This window comes from Setaria italica, chromosome V (assembly GCF_000263155.2).
Source record: "Setaria italica strain Yugu1 chromosome V, Setaria_italica_v2.0, whole genome shotgun sequence".
In the NCBI taxonomy this organism is placed as follows: domain Eukaryota; kingdom Viridiplantae; phylum Streptophyta; class Magnoliopsida; order Poales; family Poaceae; genus Setaria; species Setaria italica.
In genome coordinates this window covers 37,438,273-37,458,271 of record NC_028454.1, presented here as the reverse complement: position 1 = coordinate 37,458,271, position 19,999 = coordinate 37,438,273, and the positions used below count along the sequence as shown (strand labels likewise).

The 19,999-nt window shown below is 45.9% G+C and overlaps 2 protein-coding genes across 2 annotated transcripts; one reads left to right on the top strand and one right to left on the bottom strand.

Moving 5' to 3' along the window:
• Positions 1 to 12,422: 12,422 nt before the first annotated feature.
• On the top strand, positions 12,423 to 15,962 carry LOC101768018 (tubby-like F-box protein 2). The gene is made up of 4 exons (XM_004969972.3): positions 12,423 to 12,836; positions 13,628 to 13,715; positions 14,160 to 14,280; positions 15,207 to 15,962. Exons 1-4 carry the CDS (start codon positions 12,492 to 12,494, stop codon positions 15,763 to 15,765), a joined length of 1,113 nt encoding a protein of 370 aa, XP_004970029.1. The 5' UTR covers positions 12,423 to 12,491; the 3' UTR covers positions 15,766 to 15,962.
• Positions 15,963 to 16,241: 279 nt separating this feature from the next.
• Positions 16,242 to 17,498, bottom strand: LOC101767620. Its single transcript, XM_004969971.3, has 2 exons — positions 16,714 to 17,498; positions 16,242 to 16,580 (listed from the first exon to the last, which is right to left on the bottom strand). The coding sequence occupies exons 1-2, from the start codon at positions 17,404 to 17,406 to the stop codon at positions 16,527 to 16,529; spliced, it is 747 nt and encodes a 248-aa protein (XP_004970028.1). The 5' UTR covers positions 17,407 to 17,498; the 3' UTR covers positions 16,242 to 16,526.
• Positions 17,499 to 19,999: the final 2,501 nt, after the last annotated feature.

Genomic DNA, 19,999 nt, shown 5'->3' with positions numbered 1-19,999 from the left:
GCGCTCGGAGGAGAAGTCTGCCAAATGTTTACGAGTAGCCTCCCTCGTTTAGGATAGGATGGAGTACATTCAGAGTGTGACCCGTGGCCCTGTCCCAGCAGATGTGGCAGTTCATGGACGGCGTCTTTCGGTGCGTGGAGATCCATGACACGAGAAAACCCCGTGCAGAACCCGGGCACCTGGCCATCGCTAACGCCACGGCCTGCTTCGTGCCGCAAGGCGCAGGCGTTAAGGTGACTGACAAAATTCTTCAGCAGGAGATAATAGCTGCGTACAAACGTTCAGAACTTCTTGCATACAGATTTGGCCCCTTTCTGTTGTAGGTGCTAAGCTGGAACGGCAGCTCCAAGCTTTTGAACCCCAACAAGTACGTGAGGTCCATGGCGCTGGTGCACGGCAAGCTTTTCCGCGGCGGCAACGACAGCAGCATTCAGGTATCTTCTAGCTGCTGAAATCTTCAGAAGCAGCACATCCATTTCAAGAGGAAGCAGTACTGGAGAAGCATGGATGATGGCATTGACTGGCCGCGATCGATGGTCACAGGAAATCGATCTGGCGGATGGCACGCTGGGCGTAATCCAGTCCGGCAACAAGAGTATCTTGGAAAGGAATCCCATATACTCTCCCTGCAAGTTCATGACGGATTGCTCTACACCGGAAGCACTCGTTCGCGGCTCCGGGGACGCGCACGGTTGCCGCACCGGCACAGACGAAGGTCGTGTAGGCTTCCCTGTTCCGGGAGGGGAGGTCGCCGCCGGGACCGCCTGCCAGAGCTCAAACGCGCAGCTTCTCGATCGGCTCGAATGCGCGCGGCGAATCGCGCGTCTTGCTGCCGGAGCAGACCAGATGATTGGATATCTCATGCTAGGGCGGGGACTGAGAGAAGGATGGCTATTTGTGCTTCCAGCTGGAAAACACCAGGACATGGGGAAGAAGGACGGCGGCCGCGGTGGCCGCCGGTGGACGGGCGGGAGCCGTCCGAACCGGGGTTTTTTTTTTCAAATATTTGGATCGCGGCTAATAATCACAATCTAAACTAGGTGTCTTTATGAAAAGTATTCAAATCTAAATTTACAAAATACCCCCTAAATTGGATCGCGATTAATAATCATGATCCAAACTAGGGGTCTACATGAAAATTATTCAAATCAAAATCTACAAAAGGACTCCAAATAATCGCGATCCAAACTAGGGGTCATTGTGTAAATATTCCAGGGCGGCTCCGGAGCAGACGAACCCCGGTGCCACCGGCGACCTCTGTTAGCCCCGCCATCGATTCTGGCGAAACCTCATCAAGGTTCACCGCCTCGCCAGTGCCCCTGTTCCCCAACCTAGTGATGCTCATGTTCCCAAATCCGGTGCATATGCTACTGCGACAACGCGACGGGCCGGATCGTGGTGCCCTGAGATGGCTTGGTACCTGTGGTGAGGCGAGACGGCGCTGCGCGCGGACGGGCTGGCATGTGCTCCGGCACTGCAGAAGGCGTGGACGGGAAGGGGATATCTTCTATGATCTGACGGCAGGATTCAGCTGATTTGATCTCCCACTACTCTGGACAATACTGTAACTATGCAATGGGATACTGTGGACGGAGCGAGCAAACGATGCTGCCGGGTTCGGCCAGCACTGCATGAGCAGAGCTCGTGGTCCCCGGTGGCATCACCGCCGTACTCAAGGGGTCCTTCAGCCACTTCCTCGCGACGGCCACCGGGCGCATCGCCCATGGCTCTCGGTGCACCTATCGCTGCCAATGGTCGCTCCCAATTAGGGCACCCGCAATGGGTGTCGATAGACTCTCTACAAGATTCCAGGTAGGAAGAGAAACGAGGAGAGAGAATGAAATGTAACTAGAGCTGGCGAGAGTCGCTAGCACGTGTCCCCGTGCTAAGTGGGCCCCACCACGTGCTCGCACCTTCTCTCTCTTTGCTTCCTATGTCTCCTGGCCGGAGAGCGCGGGGATGGAGCGGCCGGCGAGCGCAGGGGAGAGGGTGGGGTGGAGCGCCGGTGAGCTCAGGCCTAGGCCGGCAAGGGCGGGGTTGGAGCGGCCGGTGAGCGCGAAGGTGCGGCCAGCAAGCGACGACAACGCTGTGCGAGCAGCCTCGTGCATCAAACATGCTTCTCAACGTCAGCCCGCCCCTACACCACGGCTCGCGTGAAGACGCCTCGCGCACGGACACGACGTCCTCCATCTCCCTTCTGCAGTGTGGCTGCCGCTGGAGATTCGGCCGATAATCTGTTCACCCGTATGGGATGAGGAAGAAGATAAGGGAGGAGGTAAAATAATCTATCAGTGGGACCCACTGTTATTTTGGGCAGTGTGTTAAAGATGAACTATTAAAGACATCACCGTTTATGCTCTCTAAGCTGAGCTGTCAACGATATAGAGAGTAAAATGTCGCTATTGCAAGTGCCCTTATCACTCAGCCTTCAGCCACCGATTTATGTCATTTTCACTTTTTAAGCTTGAAAACACCTTGGGGAATTCAGTAACTATTTTCGCAGTTATCCACGAGATATCGTTTTTGGTTTTGGCAAAACATAAAACATTAAAACTTGTCATTTTCAATTGAATGTCACAGTAAACAAATATGGAAAAGGCCATAACTGGTTTGGCACTTTGGCCCATCAGTCAGAGAGCACAGCACAAGCTGGCAATACAGCAGACAGAGAGCATGGCACAAGAACAAACAGAGCTCGCAACTTGTTTTGCCCAAGGTAGAAACAACAGATCCAACTGAATTGCCAGACAAATCAATCTCGACTACGGGAGGAGACTCCCCAGGCTTTTTTTTCGAAACGAACCGGCAGAAAGGTATTAAAAAGGTGGCTAAGATACAACTCTGGAGGAGTTAAAAAGGCTCCTGAAAAAGAAAAATTAGAGATCCAAAAAACTCTAAATTTACAATCTACACAGCAAGTGTGCCAATTGTTTGGCTCCTGCTAAAATCCAGTTCACCTCGTCCTTGATCTTTGCCAAGATCCGGAAGTGTGGAGTGTGGAGATTCGGCTCTATCAAAAACGTGAGCGATTGCGCTCTTTCCATATCTCCCAGCGTATTAAGATTATCGTTGAACGTAACCCTTTGCGTGCTAATCCAGGTCATGGCCCTATCCTCCCACCAGCTTTGGAGTGATTCCGGATTATTGCAGTATGCTGGATGGAGTCCCGGTGCCGCAAGCCACTCTGAAAGGTCCGACCAAATGCGCTTAGTATATCGGCACTCACAGACGATGCCGACTCCTGTTTCCGGTTGTCGATGACATAATGCACACATCGGGTTGTGCGGCCATCCTATGTTGGTTAGGTTGTGTTTGGTTGGGCTGTGGCTTTTGAAAAGCTGCGGTGAGACAGGTTGTAGGAAAGCAGAAGACCGTTTGGTTAGAGCAGCTGTGAAATTATAGGTTGTGTAAGAAATACCTGTAATGCCCCTAAAGGTTTGTGGGTGTGTTTACATGCAAATTGCTCGTAATAAAATAATGTGTTCACTAATTCGCATGTAAATGACTATTTTAGAAAGAAAAAAAATAAATTTTATATGTTCTTCATCCATCAAAGTGATTAGTCCACATAAATAGAACAATATCCATCAAAAGTTTTATACAATGATGCCATCCGTCAATATTACTATCCTCCTCTCGCACTAACCAAAGCATCAGCTATCCTAGTACGAAAGGTATTCATGGTATCCTCATTCTCCACATCATCACTCTTATCTCCTTGTGTTTGTCTCATGCCACTTGTATGTTATACCAAGTATTCCTCATCATCATCACATCTCTTGAACTTCTTATCACATAAATTGTTGTCACAGATAAAATTATGCAATGCAAGACAAGCCATAATGATATGCTTCTGAGTACAATGTGAGAAACTTGGCATGCCCTTCAAAATACGCCACTTCTGCCTTAAGACTCCAAAAGACCTTTTAATGACATTACGAAGAGATGAATGCAAGAAATTGAACATCTCGTACTTGCATTCCACATTCTTTCACCATCTTCATAGTCTCTACAATGGTAGGAACTAGGTTGGTTGGAGGAGCTGATGATGCTTCAACACTTGTGGAGATTCTCTCTGCAGCATTTTCTATCTTCAAACAAGTGTTCTTGTACAAACGAAAAAATGGGCTCTTCTCATCCTTCTCCTCAACACCAATGGAGATACCCTTGCGTTTCCTTTTTTCTAGGTTCACTGTCATATCCTTCTGTGTAGGTTTTGGTACCTCATCCACATCCTCATCACTTGCCTCATCGGAGGATATATCCCCAGGACATGACATGTGCCCTGCCAAACAAGATATGCAGGTCATCAAGGAACTTGGGTTCTTGTTTTCGAAACGTCACACGCTGGCATTTGATTCCTTTGTCATGATTGTTGCATCTCTAAAATTAAAAAAAATTAGCAAGGCACAACATAACAAAGAATGGGAAGAATATATTTACAATGACAATGTAGTTCTTATAGCAAGGTGTTCGTCCCACCATTGTCCTGAGCAGTCAACAGTTTATTTTGCCTCATCCCATACAAGACCAGTGGCACAATTCTTGAACTCTATAAACGTTGAATATTCCTTTTTCAGAAGATCTAACTTGTTCTTCAATTGTCTTTTTGTTCTCCTGTCACCGGATTTTTCTGCAAATTTGAAAACAACATTCTTCCAACTGGTAGTAGTGAAAATCCCCATCAGCCTATTCCCGGCTTCAATCTCTTCTTTGCATACATCAATCAAATATCTTAAAAAAGCATCACCCCAATCTACCTTGTCACCCATTCTTCAACCAACCAAAAATAAATCATAAGAACTACAACCAAAGTGGTATATAACGCATTCCCAAGAAACCCCTCTATGTATGATCTAAACAATAACTCTAATAAGCTAAAATATAAATCTAAAAAAATATCAAGGCAAGAACTAAATTTTTGGTAAGGGTACCTCTTGGAAATCGAGGATGTACGGTTGCAAGACGGTGAGAGTAGGTCTTCTCCAACTCCAACCAGGAGAATCTACAAAGTAGCCACAATGTATTCAAATTAGAATTCACGTGAGGATCCAGAAAGGGTTAGCAAACCTTACTGGATGGCCGGATGCGCCTGTTCTAGCAAACCACCATTTTTTTTTGTTTGGCACCACTAGAGTACTTGACTATTATCTAGGAGTAAACATCAAGATTGCACAGATCAAGTAATGATGGCTTCTATTGTATCTGAACAAAAAAGAGCAAGTCCCAGACATCAAATAGAGCATCTGAGATTACAAGTTGTTCTTTTCAAACAGCAATTTCAGAAAAAAAATATATAAGCATCGTTATCATTTTGCGGAACGGCAGATTTATCTACGAGTAAACATCCATCTAATTTCTCGTAGTTTTGTGACTGTATCATTCTAGTATGAAATGCGCTACATGAAATTGAAAGGGAAAAAAAGAAGTAGCAAAGGAATAGGATGAGGAACAAATCAGAAAACGGAGGAATATCCTTGTAGTGGCCGTCCGGGGGCGGCGGCCGGCGAGACGGCGACCTGGGCGACCTAGGGCATCGAGCGGTGACCTAGGGTGTCGAGCGGCGGGGTGAGATGTCTGGAGGCCGGCGGGTGCGACGAGCGGCGGCCGTCCGGGGGCGGCGGGCCGGCGACTTGGGGTAGCGGACGGAGGGCCGATGACTTGGGGCAGCGGGCGGAGGCGGTCCTGTGGGAGACGGATGGTTCCGCAGGGAGGAGGCGCTGTGGGAGAGTAGAACGCAACGAGAAATAGAAACGAAGTGGTACGTTTAATAACTAGTGGCAAGATGGGTAATTTTTTACCCTAAAAATACTTGAAAGCAGGGGAGGTGGTTTTGGTTTTGTACTAGATCAAAAGCAGATTTTGAGCAAAAGCACATGAGGCTTTTTAGTCCTTTGGTTGGCTTTTAGCTTTTGCAAAAGTAAAAGTAGGTCCAAAAATCCAACCAAAGGCACCCTTAGTCTGTCCACCGTCCAGACCCGGTTCTGGATTGCAAGCCAACGGAAGAACTTGCATTTCAGCGGTGCTCAAACCGACCAAATGAGTTCGTTTAAATTTGTGTTGGCTGCCCCATAAAACTGTGCATGGTAAGCTGAGCTTGGTGAATAGTGGCTGGACTCATTCAGTTTCCAAACGGTCTCATCCTCCACATTTGCTCGGAGGCTCGCTCGTTGCACTGTCGCCCACAGGTGAACATATTGAACAAAAAACTGTGCAGAGAAGGAAGGATGGCGTAGTTCGAGGTCTTTGATTCAGTTGTTTCCATTTAAAGCGCTGCATAGCGATCGATTCTTCTTCCTTGAAATGTTATAAACTAGTGGGGCCATGTCTTTCGGTCGCTATCCCTGTATCCGAGCGCTGTTCCAGAAACAAATTCGGTTCCCATTGCCAATTGTGATTTTAGTTGCTGCTGCGAACAATAGGCGATCAGTTGTGTTACAGGTTATCTCCGTTCCTATCCACGGCTTCTCTTCTGGGCTCCATTCTCTCCACAACCATCTGAGGCGAAGGGCCCTAGTGAATTTGCCAAGGTGCAAAATTCCCAGACCACCGTTCTTTTTAGATCTTGCTGCACGTGTCCAATTTACTTTACATTTGCCTCCCGTCAGTCGCTCGTTGCCTGCCCACAGGAATTGTTTACGCTTCGAGTCAATTTCTTTTAAGGTCTCTTTTGGAATTTTCAGAATCGTAGCATAGTACATAATCTGCGAAGTGAGGACTGATTTCACCAAGGTCAGTCGTCCGGCGTGATTCAGATTTTCGCCCATTCCAGCTATTGAATTTGGCAACTGTTTTGTCAACAATTGGTTGAAAGTCTACTCGACGCAATCGTCCAGTGGTTAGTGGTAGGCCAAGGTACTTGATCGGGAAGTGAGCCTTCTTGGCCGGCAAGTCTATTAACGCGTCATCAACGTCAGCACTTGAGCAGCGAATTGGAACAGCAGTGGATTTCTGGAAATTTGTGTTCAGTGAGGAGTTCGGCAAGTGCAGTGACCTCCTGTTTTCTTGGCGCTAGGAACAGCGCAGCATCATCGGCATACGTAGAGATCCGGATGGTTAGTGCACGCCCTCTTAGTTTGGTTAGGACTCCTTTCTCAGTTGCTAGGTTTAGAATTCTTTGGAGGGGGTCAATGGCAATGACAGAGTAGCGGAGAGAGTGGGTCATCTTGGCGCAGCCCCTGCCATGTCAGATTGGCTGATTTGGTATTGCGTTCAACAGCACTCGTGAGGAAGTCGCTAGGAGGGAAGCAATCATATCGTGCCATCTTTGTGGGAAGCCTAATTGGTGCAGCAGGGTGAGTAAATAGTCCCATCTTACAGACTCAAAAGCTTTTGCAATGTCCAGTTTGAGGAAGAGGGTTGAGATTGATTTCGATGTAGATGCCTGGCTTTGTTCTAAGAAGGTGTTGTGCTTCAAACTCGGGTCGGGATGGGAGTTTTAACGACTCCTGAAGTACAACGCCCTAACCGGTCCACCACGAGAAGGTGGGCTTGCCGGACAATTCGATGTCACCAAACTCATCTCCTGTATTACAGCAATCTACGTAGTTGTACCTCACCCGGCGACTACCTTGAGCCGAGTTCATCTGCAGCTAGTTTAGTAACTCAACACCCGTTTCAGGGCAAAGATAGACTCATGAAGCATCAAATCTTGCTCCGACTATTAATCACGGGCAAACATTAGTTCTCAAAGAAAAATCATGAGGGAAACACTCCACGTTCCTCTGAAGGCTATGGTATGCATATACGGACCGCGATCGATAACAGGCCCTTGGTTTGTTGGCAACCCGATGGCCTTGACTGACGGCCCTGCTCGCTCCGACTTTAATAAGGCCCATTTAAATCGGCCCATGAATCAAGCCCAGTAGCATATATTTATAAGAAACAATTGCGTTTAGAAGAAAACACTGTCTTTTCTAAATAGCATATAATTATAAGAAACAATTGCGTTCAGAAAATAAGAAAGCACAAATTAAGCGTAGCTCAACTAGGAAGATTGCTTATGGTAAAACCTGCCCTGCTGGGTTCGAATCCTCGACTCAACACTGGCACTCATATTATCCTGGATTCATTTCCAGATTTAACTAGCATTATACTTTCAGTGGAAGGCGACGTACCTGATAGTGAGGCGTTAATGGTGGTTTCGTCAATCTAAAGGATTTTCCAACTCTATCTCTCGGAGGTACTTATAGGGGTAGGGTTGCGTGTGTATGTTCGTATGGGACGAGTGTGCATGCGTGCTTGCGAGCGTCTGCGTCTACATCAAAAGCTCGACCTTAAAGTATCTCCAAAAATACCCAATACTTATTCCCAAAATCGACTTTTGGGTACCAACAAATAAATCTTGGACTCCAACAATACCCAAAATCTTCTTCGCTCAATATCCTCGCATGCCCAATATGAACGACCCGTGGAGCCAAAATTTGGCTGAAAAAGAAAATAAGAAAACATTAATCTCAGTCCCATGCCCCCAATGATGACACGCACATCAAAAGCTCGATCTTAAAGCATCTCCAAAAGTATCCAATACTTATTCCCAAAATTAACTTTTGGGTACCAACAAAAAAAATCTTGGACTCCAACAATACCTCAAACCTCCGTCTAATATCATCACATACCCAATATGAGCGACCTGTGGAGCCAAAATTTGGCTGCTCCTGAGCACTCCCAATCACGGATTTCCGCGGGTTTCTCACTTTCTTGATTTCTTCCCGTATTTCGTCAGGTGTGCATCATTTTTCTTCCTCTCTATTCTGTTCCACGTGCCCATGCATCAGGTTGACGGCACCGGTTCCGATCAACATGTCGGGGATATCACCTCTGCCCTTGGAGTCGAGGGTGGTGCTAGCGTACCTCCATCCAGAATGCTTTGGCTACCGTCGCCGCTTGGTGCTAGTGTTTCCGTCTGCTCAATTCTGTTGTCCACCCACAATTTTCAGTAGTGGCCGAAGCAAGATACAAGGGCTAGGGGACTTGCTTCTTCCTCCTCCTCTATCTCCGCTCCATATTTCTCATTTTTCTTCTTCATTTACCTTTCTTCTCCTCCTCATCTTTGTTTGCTTTCAATGGAGTTCTTGGGTAGCAGGGGCTTAACGCCCCCCCCTCCCCCGCGACCCGCTCTTGGTTTCTAGCGTTCATGGCCATGCCTCCCTCCATTATCAAGCAGTCATCAAAGTAAAAAAAAAAGGAATAGAGGCTGGACCCGTGCATCGATGATGCGGCAACACTTTAATTTTTTGGAATCAAACTTTTTCGGAACTGTTGGGTGGGGGTGTCTTTTTTCCTCCCAATAATTTTTAGCATGATCCAAAAATCAAGTTTTGGAGACTTTATTTTTTTGACACTCTTAGAGATGCTCTTAGATGGCTTAGAGATTAATCTACCAAACAAGTTGTCAATTGGATGCCATCCTTTTTTTAGAAGGGAAATGTCCTATTTTCACCCTCCAACAATACGAGAAGTCTGATTTTCAACCTGCAATTACAAAATCGGACAGGGAGGGCCATCCAACTATCAAAACTGAGCAAATTTTACTCTTTGGGTGGTTTCGGGAGTGGTTTTGTATTTTCTAAAAATTTAAAAAGTTTTAATTTAATAAAAAAAATTATAACTAATTCATTTCAAATCTAAAAAATATGAAGTTGGTACCAAATATTTTCTACAAATGTATGCTATTTGTTGGTACCCTACTTGGAGTTGTTTACATCATATGTGTTAACATTCCTAATTCTTTATTGCTCGTAATAAAACACAAGGAACATGAACAACTAAGATTCAAATCATGCCAAATAGAAACACCTATAGATAGGTTACATTTTTGAAATTTTTTTGGCACCAATTTGGTATTTTTTTGATTTGAAATGAACTAGTTATGATTTTTTTTAATTAAATCTAAACTTTTTAAATCGTTAGAAAATGCAAAACCACTCTTGAAACCACCCAAAAGACCAAATTTGCCTGGCTTTGACAATTAGATGGCTCTCCTTGTTTGGTTTTGTAGTTGTGGGTTAAAAATCAGACTTCTTCTATAGTTGAAGGATGAAAATATGACTTTTCCCTTTTAGGAAAATCTCAAGAGCTTTATTACATTTTAGGATGATTATAAATTTATTATCACTGCTAGTTAGCTCCAACTAAGCCAAGAACGGGCTCGATTGGACGTCGTTAGCATTCTTCTCGGTTAAATGTGCTACTGAATTAGCCACGCAATGCAGCTCCCGACCTCTCCGACAATGTTCCGCAATGACGCTCCCGACATCCCTTACATTGTTCTGCAATGCCACTCCCGACCTCCAGTGGTACTGGTACGTGTCATGCTCATCGCACGCTCCATCTGAGTTTTACTTACACCAATCCTTCCTCTAGCGGTTACCAAACCGCCATTGCAAACGGCACCCCTCCTGATTGAGTGATGGATGCTACAATCTATACATTGTCGTTGCGCTTAATTTTCCGGCACACATAAACAGTGAGTTTTCATGTTTAGCATAGCCACATGCCCCACATCCACCACACTAACCGAGCGCAGGACTGGTTTGGGACAACAACCATAGGAAATGCGAAAATCACCTGCGGAGCTTCTCTACCACAGTGGTGGTCTGTTTTTGCCATTGGATCAAAAATCGATGGAGGGAATGAAAAAGGGAGTAGACAGATTAGAAATGAGATATTTCTTTCCTAATCACCCATGTTACTACCTTTTAACCCGTTGGCTCTCTCTCTCGACCGTGCTCTCTCTCCTCCCTCATTTATGCTCTCCTTTCTCGATGAGAACCCAAATCCGGCGGTGGCAGCAGCCGGGGAGTTCCCTAGGCTAGCAACGTGAGCTGGATCCCGGTGGGTGGATTCATAGAGCTGTGCTCCTTCAACTTCCCTGACCCTGCCACGAAGGTAGGAGGTCAAGGTATGCCCTGTACTACTTGAAGGAGGGGGGAGATCAGATATGACGGCGCATGATGCAACCATCTATTGAGGTCCCAATCGCCCGTGGATCCGGGCACCTCGACGACGAATCCCGGCAGTGGTGAACGTGAAAATTGGTGGCAGTTCTTCTTCGTCCCTCTTCCAATGGTGCGCCAGCGAACCTGGCCATGGAAGAGGAGCCCAGCTTCCCCAAGACCCCGACCTTGTGGTTGCGTTTCCATCCTTGGTAAGCACATGGTTTCTCCAATCTCTTATCCCTCTTCATTACCTTTCCATTGCCAACAATTGCAATCTCATATTCTCTCTCAGATCCACCAGATCCATTCGCGGGGAGGCATGGGATTGGAGGTGCACAAACTCATCACTGGAACCGGAAGATCCGTGGAGCCACCCTTCCTGACGTTGCTTGCTGGTGGGGAACTAGTGGGCAATGGTGAACGGCGAGCGGAGGAAGCTCAAGATCTACACAAGAATTTTTTTTGTAATTTGTTGCAGTGACTTTCAATTTTTTGGTATGTGCATGAACATTCTTGAATCTTATTGTTTTTATTGAACATCACCAAGAACTTTTTTGGTGATTTGTCGCAGTGACTTGATTTTTTGGTGTATGCATGAACATGCTTCAACTTTTTGGTGATTTGTTGCAGTGGCTTGCAATTTTTTGGTGTATGCATGAACATGCTTGATAGTGCTTCCTTTGCAAAAAAAAAATTGCTTGATAGTGCTTGATATTTGTTTGAACTAGTTCACATGCGCATATGTTTTTTTCTAGAAAATATGAATTTATAATTTCTAAGAATTATGATGTAAAATTGTTACTTGTTTAAAAATAGAAGAGAAAAATATTTCCCCTGAAAATGATGATGGTGGATGAAAAGATTTTTAGCAATTGATAAATGCAAAAATGTTAACTCTGTGAGTTCTTTATGAGAAAGAAAAACACGAAATACTTTTTTTATATAAAACAAACAAAGTTGGAAGAAATCGTGCGCAAGTACCTTGGTCCCTTGCTTTAATAAAGCACGGATGGTCTCCGGTCATTAGCCTTAAAACAATACACATCACATTTTATTAAACCATCCCACATCTTCTCTCTCCTGTACGTGTCGACAGGGGAAAGATGCCCCCTGGAGCACATACCCACCGAATTGCCTCGTCCCAGGAAATGTTTCACACGGATGAGGAATACCGAGCATCCAGGAGTATTTTCATTTTTCATAGATCGATTTGAGCGGCTGGAATGATGCGATCTGCTCTAAAAAGGACCGCAAAGGGCGCGCAGCTTAGCCGACCGTACATATCGCGAATTTTAACCGAAATAAAAAAGGTATTCGTGCGGCGCAACGGAAAAGGGCAGGGGCTGAATCAGATGTGGCTTCGTACACATCCCGAATTTTAATCGTGCGGCGCAACGGAATCTCAGATTTCAGTCCATTTGTTTCCGCTATCCCCTAGCTAATCGCGGATTACGTATTGCGCGACCACCCCCGCCGCCCCCCCCCCCCCCCCCCAAAAACACGCGCGCGCACACTCTCCGGTTCCATTCTTTCCCATCTCGGCGGCTCGCGATGCCTCCGTGGCGCCGCGCCTCCGCCTCCCCGGGCCCCAGCGCCGCCGCCGCTGCATCTTCCTCGGAGCCCGCGCGGCCGCTAGCCGGCGGCAACGCGAGGGTCTCGCCGGAGGTCCCCGCCGAGCACGAGGGGGGGGTGGAGGATGGGCGGTGGTCGGCTCTGGTCCCCGAGCTGCTCGCGGACATCCTGCGGCGCGTGGACGCCGGCGCCGAGAGGTGGCCCGGGCGGCGCGACGTGGTGGCCTGCGCCTGCGTCTGCCGCCGGTGGCGTGAGGCAGCCGTCGCCATGGTGCGGCCGCCGCTGCAGTGCGGGGGGATCACGTTCCTCGCCTCGCTCAAGCAGGTGAGGGCCCCACCGAACCTCTGACGGTACGCCAGCGTCATTGCTTTTGGGCCATGTTTAGTTACTCCCAACTCCCAACTTTGACACTATGCAAAAAGAAGATTCCCCATCACATCAAACTTGCGGTACATGCATGGAGTACTAAATGTAGATGAAATTAAAAACTAATTGCACAGTTTTGTTGTACTTTGCGAGACGAATCTTTTGAGCCTAATTAGTCAATATTTGGACAATAATTCACAAATACAAACGAAACGCTACAGTGTGCTACAGTGCTGTAACAGTAATTTAGCACCCCCAAATTCGCCAAACTAAACACGGCCTTGGTTCCGGCTGCAACGCCAGTCAACATTTTCTTTGCTTATTAAAGAATCCAAAATGCTGGTGGAGCAGGCGATTCTGATGCCGCATCTGCTCCTTTAAGAACAAAAAAATGTCAGGCATCGGTAGTGCTCTAACGCCAAAAGTATCTTCTTGGACGCGATTCCACTCTCTTTCAATTACTTTGACGCATCTCCATATGATTAAAGTGCTCGCGGTCCTTTACTTTTTGTAGAGTAGCTTGCGACCAAATGTAGACATATTTTATTTGTATGGATAAAAAACTTGACGGCTTCTTGTTTAACCCGATACTATTTCTAAAGTGTTACTTGCAGTACATTAGTCAACTAGGGCAGAAGGATGATGTTGTTGGTTGTTAAACTCAGTTTGCTACTTTGCTGAGGAGAATGCACTTGTATTTTGATTCTTATGTTATATGTTACTTGGTGTATGCATCCAATTCTTCACAGCCTGGACCTAGGGATGCGCCAATGCAGTGTTTCATCAAGAGGAACAAGAAAAAATCGACTTTTCACCTCTATCTCAGCTTAACACAAGGTAAGTTGGTTTGCTGTTGCATTGGAAGGGTACTCATTGTGAAGTAGCTTTTCATTTTGACTTAGGATCTGGAGAATTATACATATATCACAAAGAGGAGCAGAATTCACCTAGCTCGTGGTCCTTTTCTATCCATGACATCTGCCATTGATATGTTTTGGACTTCAAATAGTTCTGTAGATTCTCTTTTCAAAATTAAGGAATTTATCACTATTTTGCTATTGTGATAACAATGCAACGAGCTAATGAGCTGTTCAAGAAAAATATTTTCAGCACTATGCAGTGTTGAATTCAACCTGCATGTTTACGTTCTTAGCCCTTTCCTTTCTTGATATCACTAGTAGCTAAATTGCTATAAACATCAGAGTATTGTGTATATACAACTTCTTTTTCTAAAGAAATAGACACATGTAGCATTATGTTCTCAGACATTTTGCTTAGCAGCATTAACAGGTCAAGGGAAGTTTCTGTTGGCGGCTCGTAGGAACAGGTGTGGGTTTCGCATGGAGTATATTATCTCTACTCAGGGTGATCTCTCTCATGGAAGCCATGTTGGAAAGCTAAAGTGAGTCCTAAATCTAATAATTTAATAACTTCTAATTCTGATTTTTTTTTTCTCAATTGCATTTTACTGGCGCGTTTCTGTTTCCTCTATGCCAAAAAGAGCACCTTAAGTTAAAGGTCATTTCAATTTAATACAGCTAATGATGTAGAATCTTATACGCTAGCTATAGCAACATTGATGAAACATTTCAAAAAAAGGCATTCAACTTTATATATTTATATCTATTAATATATTCTCATGGTTACATCACCTAGTTCTTTTTCGTCAGACATGATGTACATGTCCCTGTATGCATGTTTTCCTTAGGGGGTGTTTGGGAGGAGGGGGCTAAATTTTAGCCCCCGTCACATCGAATGTTTGGACACTAATTAGGAGTATTAAACTTAGATTAATTACAAAACTAATTACACAACCCCTAGGCTAAATCGCGAGACGAATCTATTAAGCCTAATTAGTGCATGATTTGACAATGTGGTGCTACAGTAACCATTCACTAATGATGGATTAATTAGGCTCAATAGATTCGTCTCGCGATTTAGCCTAGGGGTTCTGCAATTAGTTTTGTAATTAGCTTATGTTTAGTCCTCTTAATTAGTATCCGAACATCCGATGTGACAGGGCTAAAGTTTAGCCTCCTCCTTCCAAACAGCCCCTAGTTGTGAAAATGGTCACCTACCATGCATCTGCATAGGTAAGTGATGTTAATTGCCTGCAGTTACCACTTTATCTGCTATACATACTTTCTTTCAGCAGGATATCATGCATGATTCTCCTTTTGATGCACTTAACTCAATTTTGTCTAAATGATCCCAGATGTAATTTTGACATCTTATTCCGACCACATTAAAAACTACCTTCATCAGCCATGTTTAGAAATAGGTCAAATAACCAGATGCCTATATTGATCAAGCAACCTGCGCTTGTAGGTCCAACTTCACAAGAACAAAGTTCACCGTTTATGATTGGCAACCACAATATGAAGGTGCTAAGGTGTCAAGCAGCAGATGCAGACGCTGGCTTGCAAGCAAACAAATAAACCCACTCGCTTCTAGTGGCATTGTTGACATTGGAGAAGTGTCCTATGAATACAATCTTCTCAAATCAAGAGGACCGAGAAGAATACACTGCAGTATCCAGTGCCCTGCCGATGAGGGTACTGCAATAGATCCAGAAGAGGCTAATCAACCCAGCAGCCCTAGTTCCTTGGTTCTGTACAATAAACTTCCACGATGGCATGAGCATTTGCAGTGCTGGTGTTTGAACTTTCATGGCCGGGTTATGGTTGCCTCTGTGAAGAATTTCCAACTTATTGCACCTGCGGGCACCGGGGAGCCATGGGGTGTTCAGGATGACGAGACAGTGATACTTCAGTTTGGAAAAGTTGAGGATGATGTATTTACAATGGACTATCGACAGCCTCTGTCCGCATTCCAGGCATTTGCAATCTGCCTCACCAGTTTTGGCTCAAAGTTGGCTTGTGAATAGGTGTCTATGTATTTTATCATGCTTATGAATTTTACGGGTAGCCATGAGCAAAACTAGGTTATCAGCTGATTCTTGAGAAAGGGAAATACACCCTTTGATGGTCTCCCCATCAGTCTGCTGTAACAAACATGTTCCTCTATTCTGACGAGAATGCTCCAATAATGAGATTTGATTTAATCATATGGCAGCTTTTGAGAGTGCCCCTTTGTGGATGTAGTTGCGTGGAATGGTATTCTCAATTCTCACCGACTCTGCAGCCGATCCCATAAGTTGAAAGTTGAAACTAGTCAACTTCCTCGATGGACCGAGCACTTAAAAATTTTATTTTCAGGTTTTCTAATGCAGTCTCGATTAACTAGCCGACTTTTTATGGTTTTTACTTGTCCTACCCAAAACTAGAGCCAAAGTACATAAGTTCGCCAAGTTTTAGAACGCAACCAAGCAATTTCAGATCGCTTTAAGTTTGAAATATGAAATAAAATGGGAACAGGACTCCTGACAATTCAAAAGGTCAATACTATCAGGAGCAAACCAGCAATCCATGATGTCCAGTCGAGAACTAAAGATATTCAACAATGTGACGATCACTGAGTTCAAGATGCTTGAAGCATGTTGTACACTGTTTCCCTTCACCAAGGGGGCAAAGCTCTAGGATCAGGACAACAGGACACCTCCATTTCTACGCTTTGAGAGCTAGTATCAAGTTGATCTGAAGCGCCATACCTGTCAGAGCCTGCCTGGATAAAGCTCTACGTCTACGATCAGGACACCTCCATGTCTACGCTTTGAGAAGCGCCATCGCTGTCAGAGCCTGCCTGCATTACAAAAACTTAAAGAGTTTAAGACCGAATCATCCTTCTCTTCAAAAGTCCGAATCATCCAGCAATCATTCAGACAAGAGCACGTATCCAAAGCTCCACGGGGGCGGGACCCCGAGAGAATGCTTACCGCCGGCGGCGCGGCCTGGCTTGCGCTCCATCCGAGCAGCCGGCCGACGGCGCCGGCGAACGCGCGGTGCGCCAGCCTCCTCTTGGTCCGGGCGACAGACCCGGCGTGCTGCACGAGCGCCGCGCAGCCCGCGAACCTCTTGCCCACCCTGGCGCCGCTCCCCTCGCACACCAGGCACAGGAACTGCCCCTTCTCCCGCTCCGCCTCGTAGAATCCCCTCAGCGCCGCGTCGCCGCCCAGCAGTTCGCCGAAGAACCGTGCCGCACTGCCTTCAGCATCCTCCTCCTCCTCGTCATCTTCGATCCGCGCTTCGAAGAACGCGCGGCAGGACCTCACGGCGGCGGCCTGCGGGTGCAACGGGACCGCCGCCGCCACTTCGACCGTGGGCTGGGGCGGGGGTACGGCGGGCGGGCCCCAGCTCCATTCCGCCGGGTCCGGAGGTGGCGGCGAGTCGCACGGCCACGGTATGTCGGGCTGCGGGCTGGAGGGGGAGACGGATCCGGTGGCGGCCGGACGGGACGGCGGGGCGCCGAGGGGTTCCCACCGCGCGAGCTCGTCGGCGAGGCGCTCCTGCCGCTTGCGGTCCTTGCGCTTGCGGCGCTCTTCGCGCTTGAACGCCGCGGACTTGGCTGGCCGGAGGGGTTGGTGGTGGTGGCTGCTAGGGTTTGGGGCTCGCTCCGCGTCGGACTCCATTGCCGTGGCGGCGTGGCGCCGCGCTGGAGGGCTGCGGGTCGGGTCCCGTCTTTCCTCGTATAGCCCGGCGGTGTCCGCGGTGTGAGTGCGATGAGCCGACGAGGAGCAGGTGACAGTACCGTCTGATCAAGCGGTCAAGCATGCGCCAGGTGTAACGGATCAGCGAACGACATTGAGCTTGGGACGATGCAATGTGTCCACTTGGCAGTTCAAAGAAAAAAGAATTTCATGTGTTTGATGTGAGATGATCCTAACCCCATTAGTTAAATCTTTTACTCCCCATTTCAAATTGTAGGTTATTTTAACTTTTTTGGTTCATAGATGTTTATATACATCTAGACATACACTGTATTTAGGTGCATACACTAGAAAACCAAAACAACTTACAATTTGGACGAAGGGAGTAGTAAAGAAAAATGACTCAAATCATTTGTTTATGGAGTGATCTTGTACTCTCTATGACCCAAATTACTATTCGTTTTATCTGTCTAGGTATATGATTTTTGCTAAGTGCATACATATAGCATATATCTAAGGTGCATAGTAAAAACTATGTATCTAGAAAAAATAAAACAAATAGTAATTTGGGACAGATGAAGTACGTGGATGTGGTCTGGTGGGTCTTCATATGAATTATGGTTACATACCTTATGATATGAAATAGGCACTATATGATTACTAAATTAACGCATACTTAGCTTTTTCCCCCGAGGAATAATTTTAGAGCTCTAGGATTGTTTTGATCGATTTCTCGAGGAATAATTTTAAAGTTCTAGGATTATTAATACATACAGTTACGATATTCTTTGCAGTAAGACAAAATACTATAACATGTATCCCTCTGTCCCAAATTGTAGGTTGTTTTGGTAAATTTAAATTCATAACTTTTATTATCTATTTAGAGTAGCAAAAACTATAAACAAAAAATGACAAAATGACCTATAATTTAGTACGAAGGGAGTATACGCTACTTTGGATATTCCTTAGATCGCTATTACTCACCACACCACAAAAGTTTAGCCGCTTGTTTGGATTGCCTCCTTGGCTTAGCACACATTTGACGATTGGCACACATTTGACTCGTTGTGCCTTTTCCCTTTAGCTTTTATCAGTATTTTCCGGCAAATCTTTGGTGAATAATTCGTCCACCGAGGTTTCGCGCGTGGCATACATATATATCCAAGCAGTGTGGCAGGTTGAGAGAAGCAATCCAAATGTGATAAGTTTTTGTCTCTATAGAATGTATGGGATCAATGTGTATAGAACTAGGATGGCATTGTTCCACCAATTTTCTTGAACCGAATGGTACATCATCTTAGTACAGAATTCACATAAGCTGAACAACTTTATACTGAATAAATTGGCACGGCACACTCAATCAAAAATGTAAATGCTTATTCATTCGGGAATCTGGACCATTTCACACATGTACTCTTGTAGGAGCACTCTGCATGCAACCAAACACTACATAAAAGAACTTACCACACTGTAGAATCTATGGGCCAGTCCACGTGTTTGGAAAATATACCTCATCAAAGAAGATGCACACGCTGAATGAGACGTCCAGCAGCTTCAGCGACATACGCGCGATGGAGCATGTCAACGTGATGTCCATCTCGTCATCTTTCAGTAGGACATCACTGATGAGCAGACACCACCCGTTAGAGAGAAAGCACCTCCGATCCTGCTGCCACTTGCTTCCAGAGGTCGAACTAGGCAGTGAAGAGACTGTTGCTTAGGGCGTGTTTGGCAATCAAGTGTTAAAGTTTAACACCTGTCATATCGGATGTTTGGATGCTAATTAGGAGTATTAAACATAGGTTAATTACAAAACTAATTGCACAGATGGAGTGTAATTCACGAGACGAATCTATTAAGCCTAATTAGTCCATGATTTGACAATATGGTGCTACAGTAACCAATTGCTAATGATGGATTAATTAGGCTTAATAGATTCGTCTCGCGAATTAGCACAGGGTTCTGCAATTAGTTTTATAATTACCTCATGTTTAGTTCTCCTAATTAGCATCCGAACATCCGATGTGACACTGTTAAAGTTTAACACCTCGTATCCAAACACCCCCTTACTCTTGAGCATGACAACCATGAGCTGTCACGACAGTGGCTAAATCTTCGCTTAACAAGGATCAAAACATATCTTTTCATTTTCATCTTCTTTCTTTACTGAAAATGCCATGCCACTGATATCACTTTACGCTACTGCTATTACCAGATCATCTCAAATATGGATCACAAACCGAGACTAATATACTTGCAAAAGTGGATCATTAAAAGATCTTACAAAAGATGGCAGACACAATCTTGTAGCAAAACGCGCACTGGAATCTAGATCCCCGATCGCTGTTGCCCTCGTGCTGTTGACTGTTGACCGCAGACCGCAGCAGTGCACCATCCTGATTCGACGAACCGACCCGACGCGACCAGCTACGGAGCCAGAATGCCAGATCCCAGAGGTAGGGTGTTGCCGCCGCTGGGGCCGAGCGCACATTTCCACCGCCGTCCCGCGCGCCCACGACCGCGAGGTTCAATGAACAAAGCACGTCCGTTCCTTTCCTCTCGAATCCCGATCCCC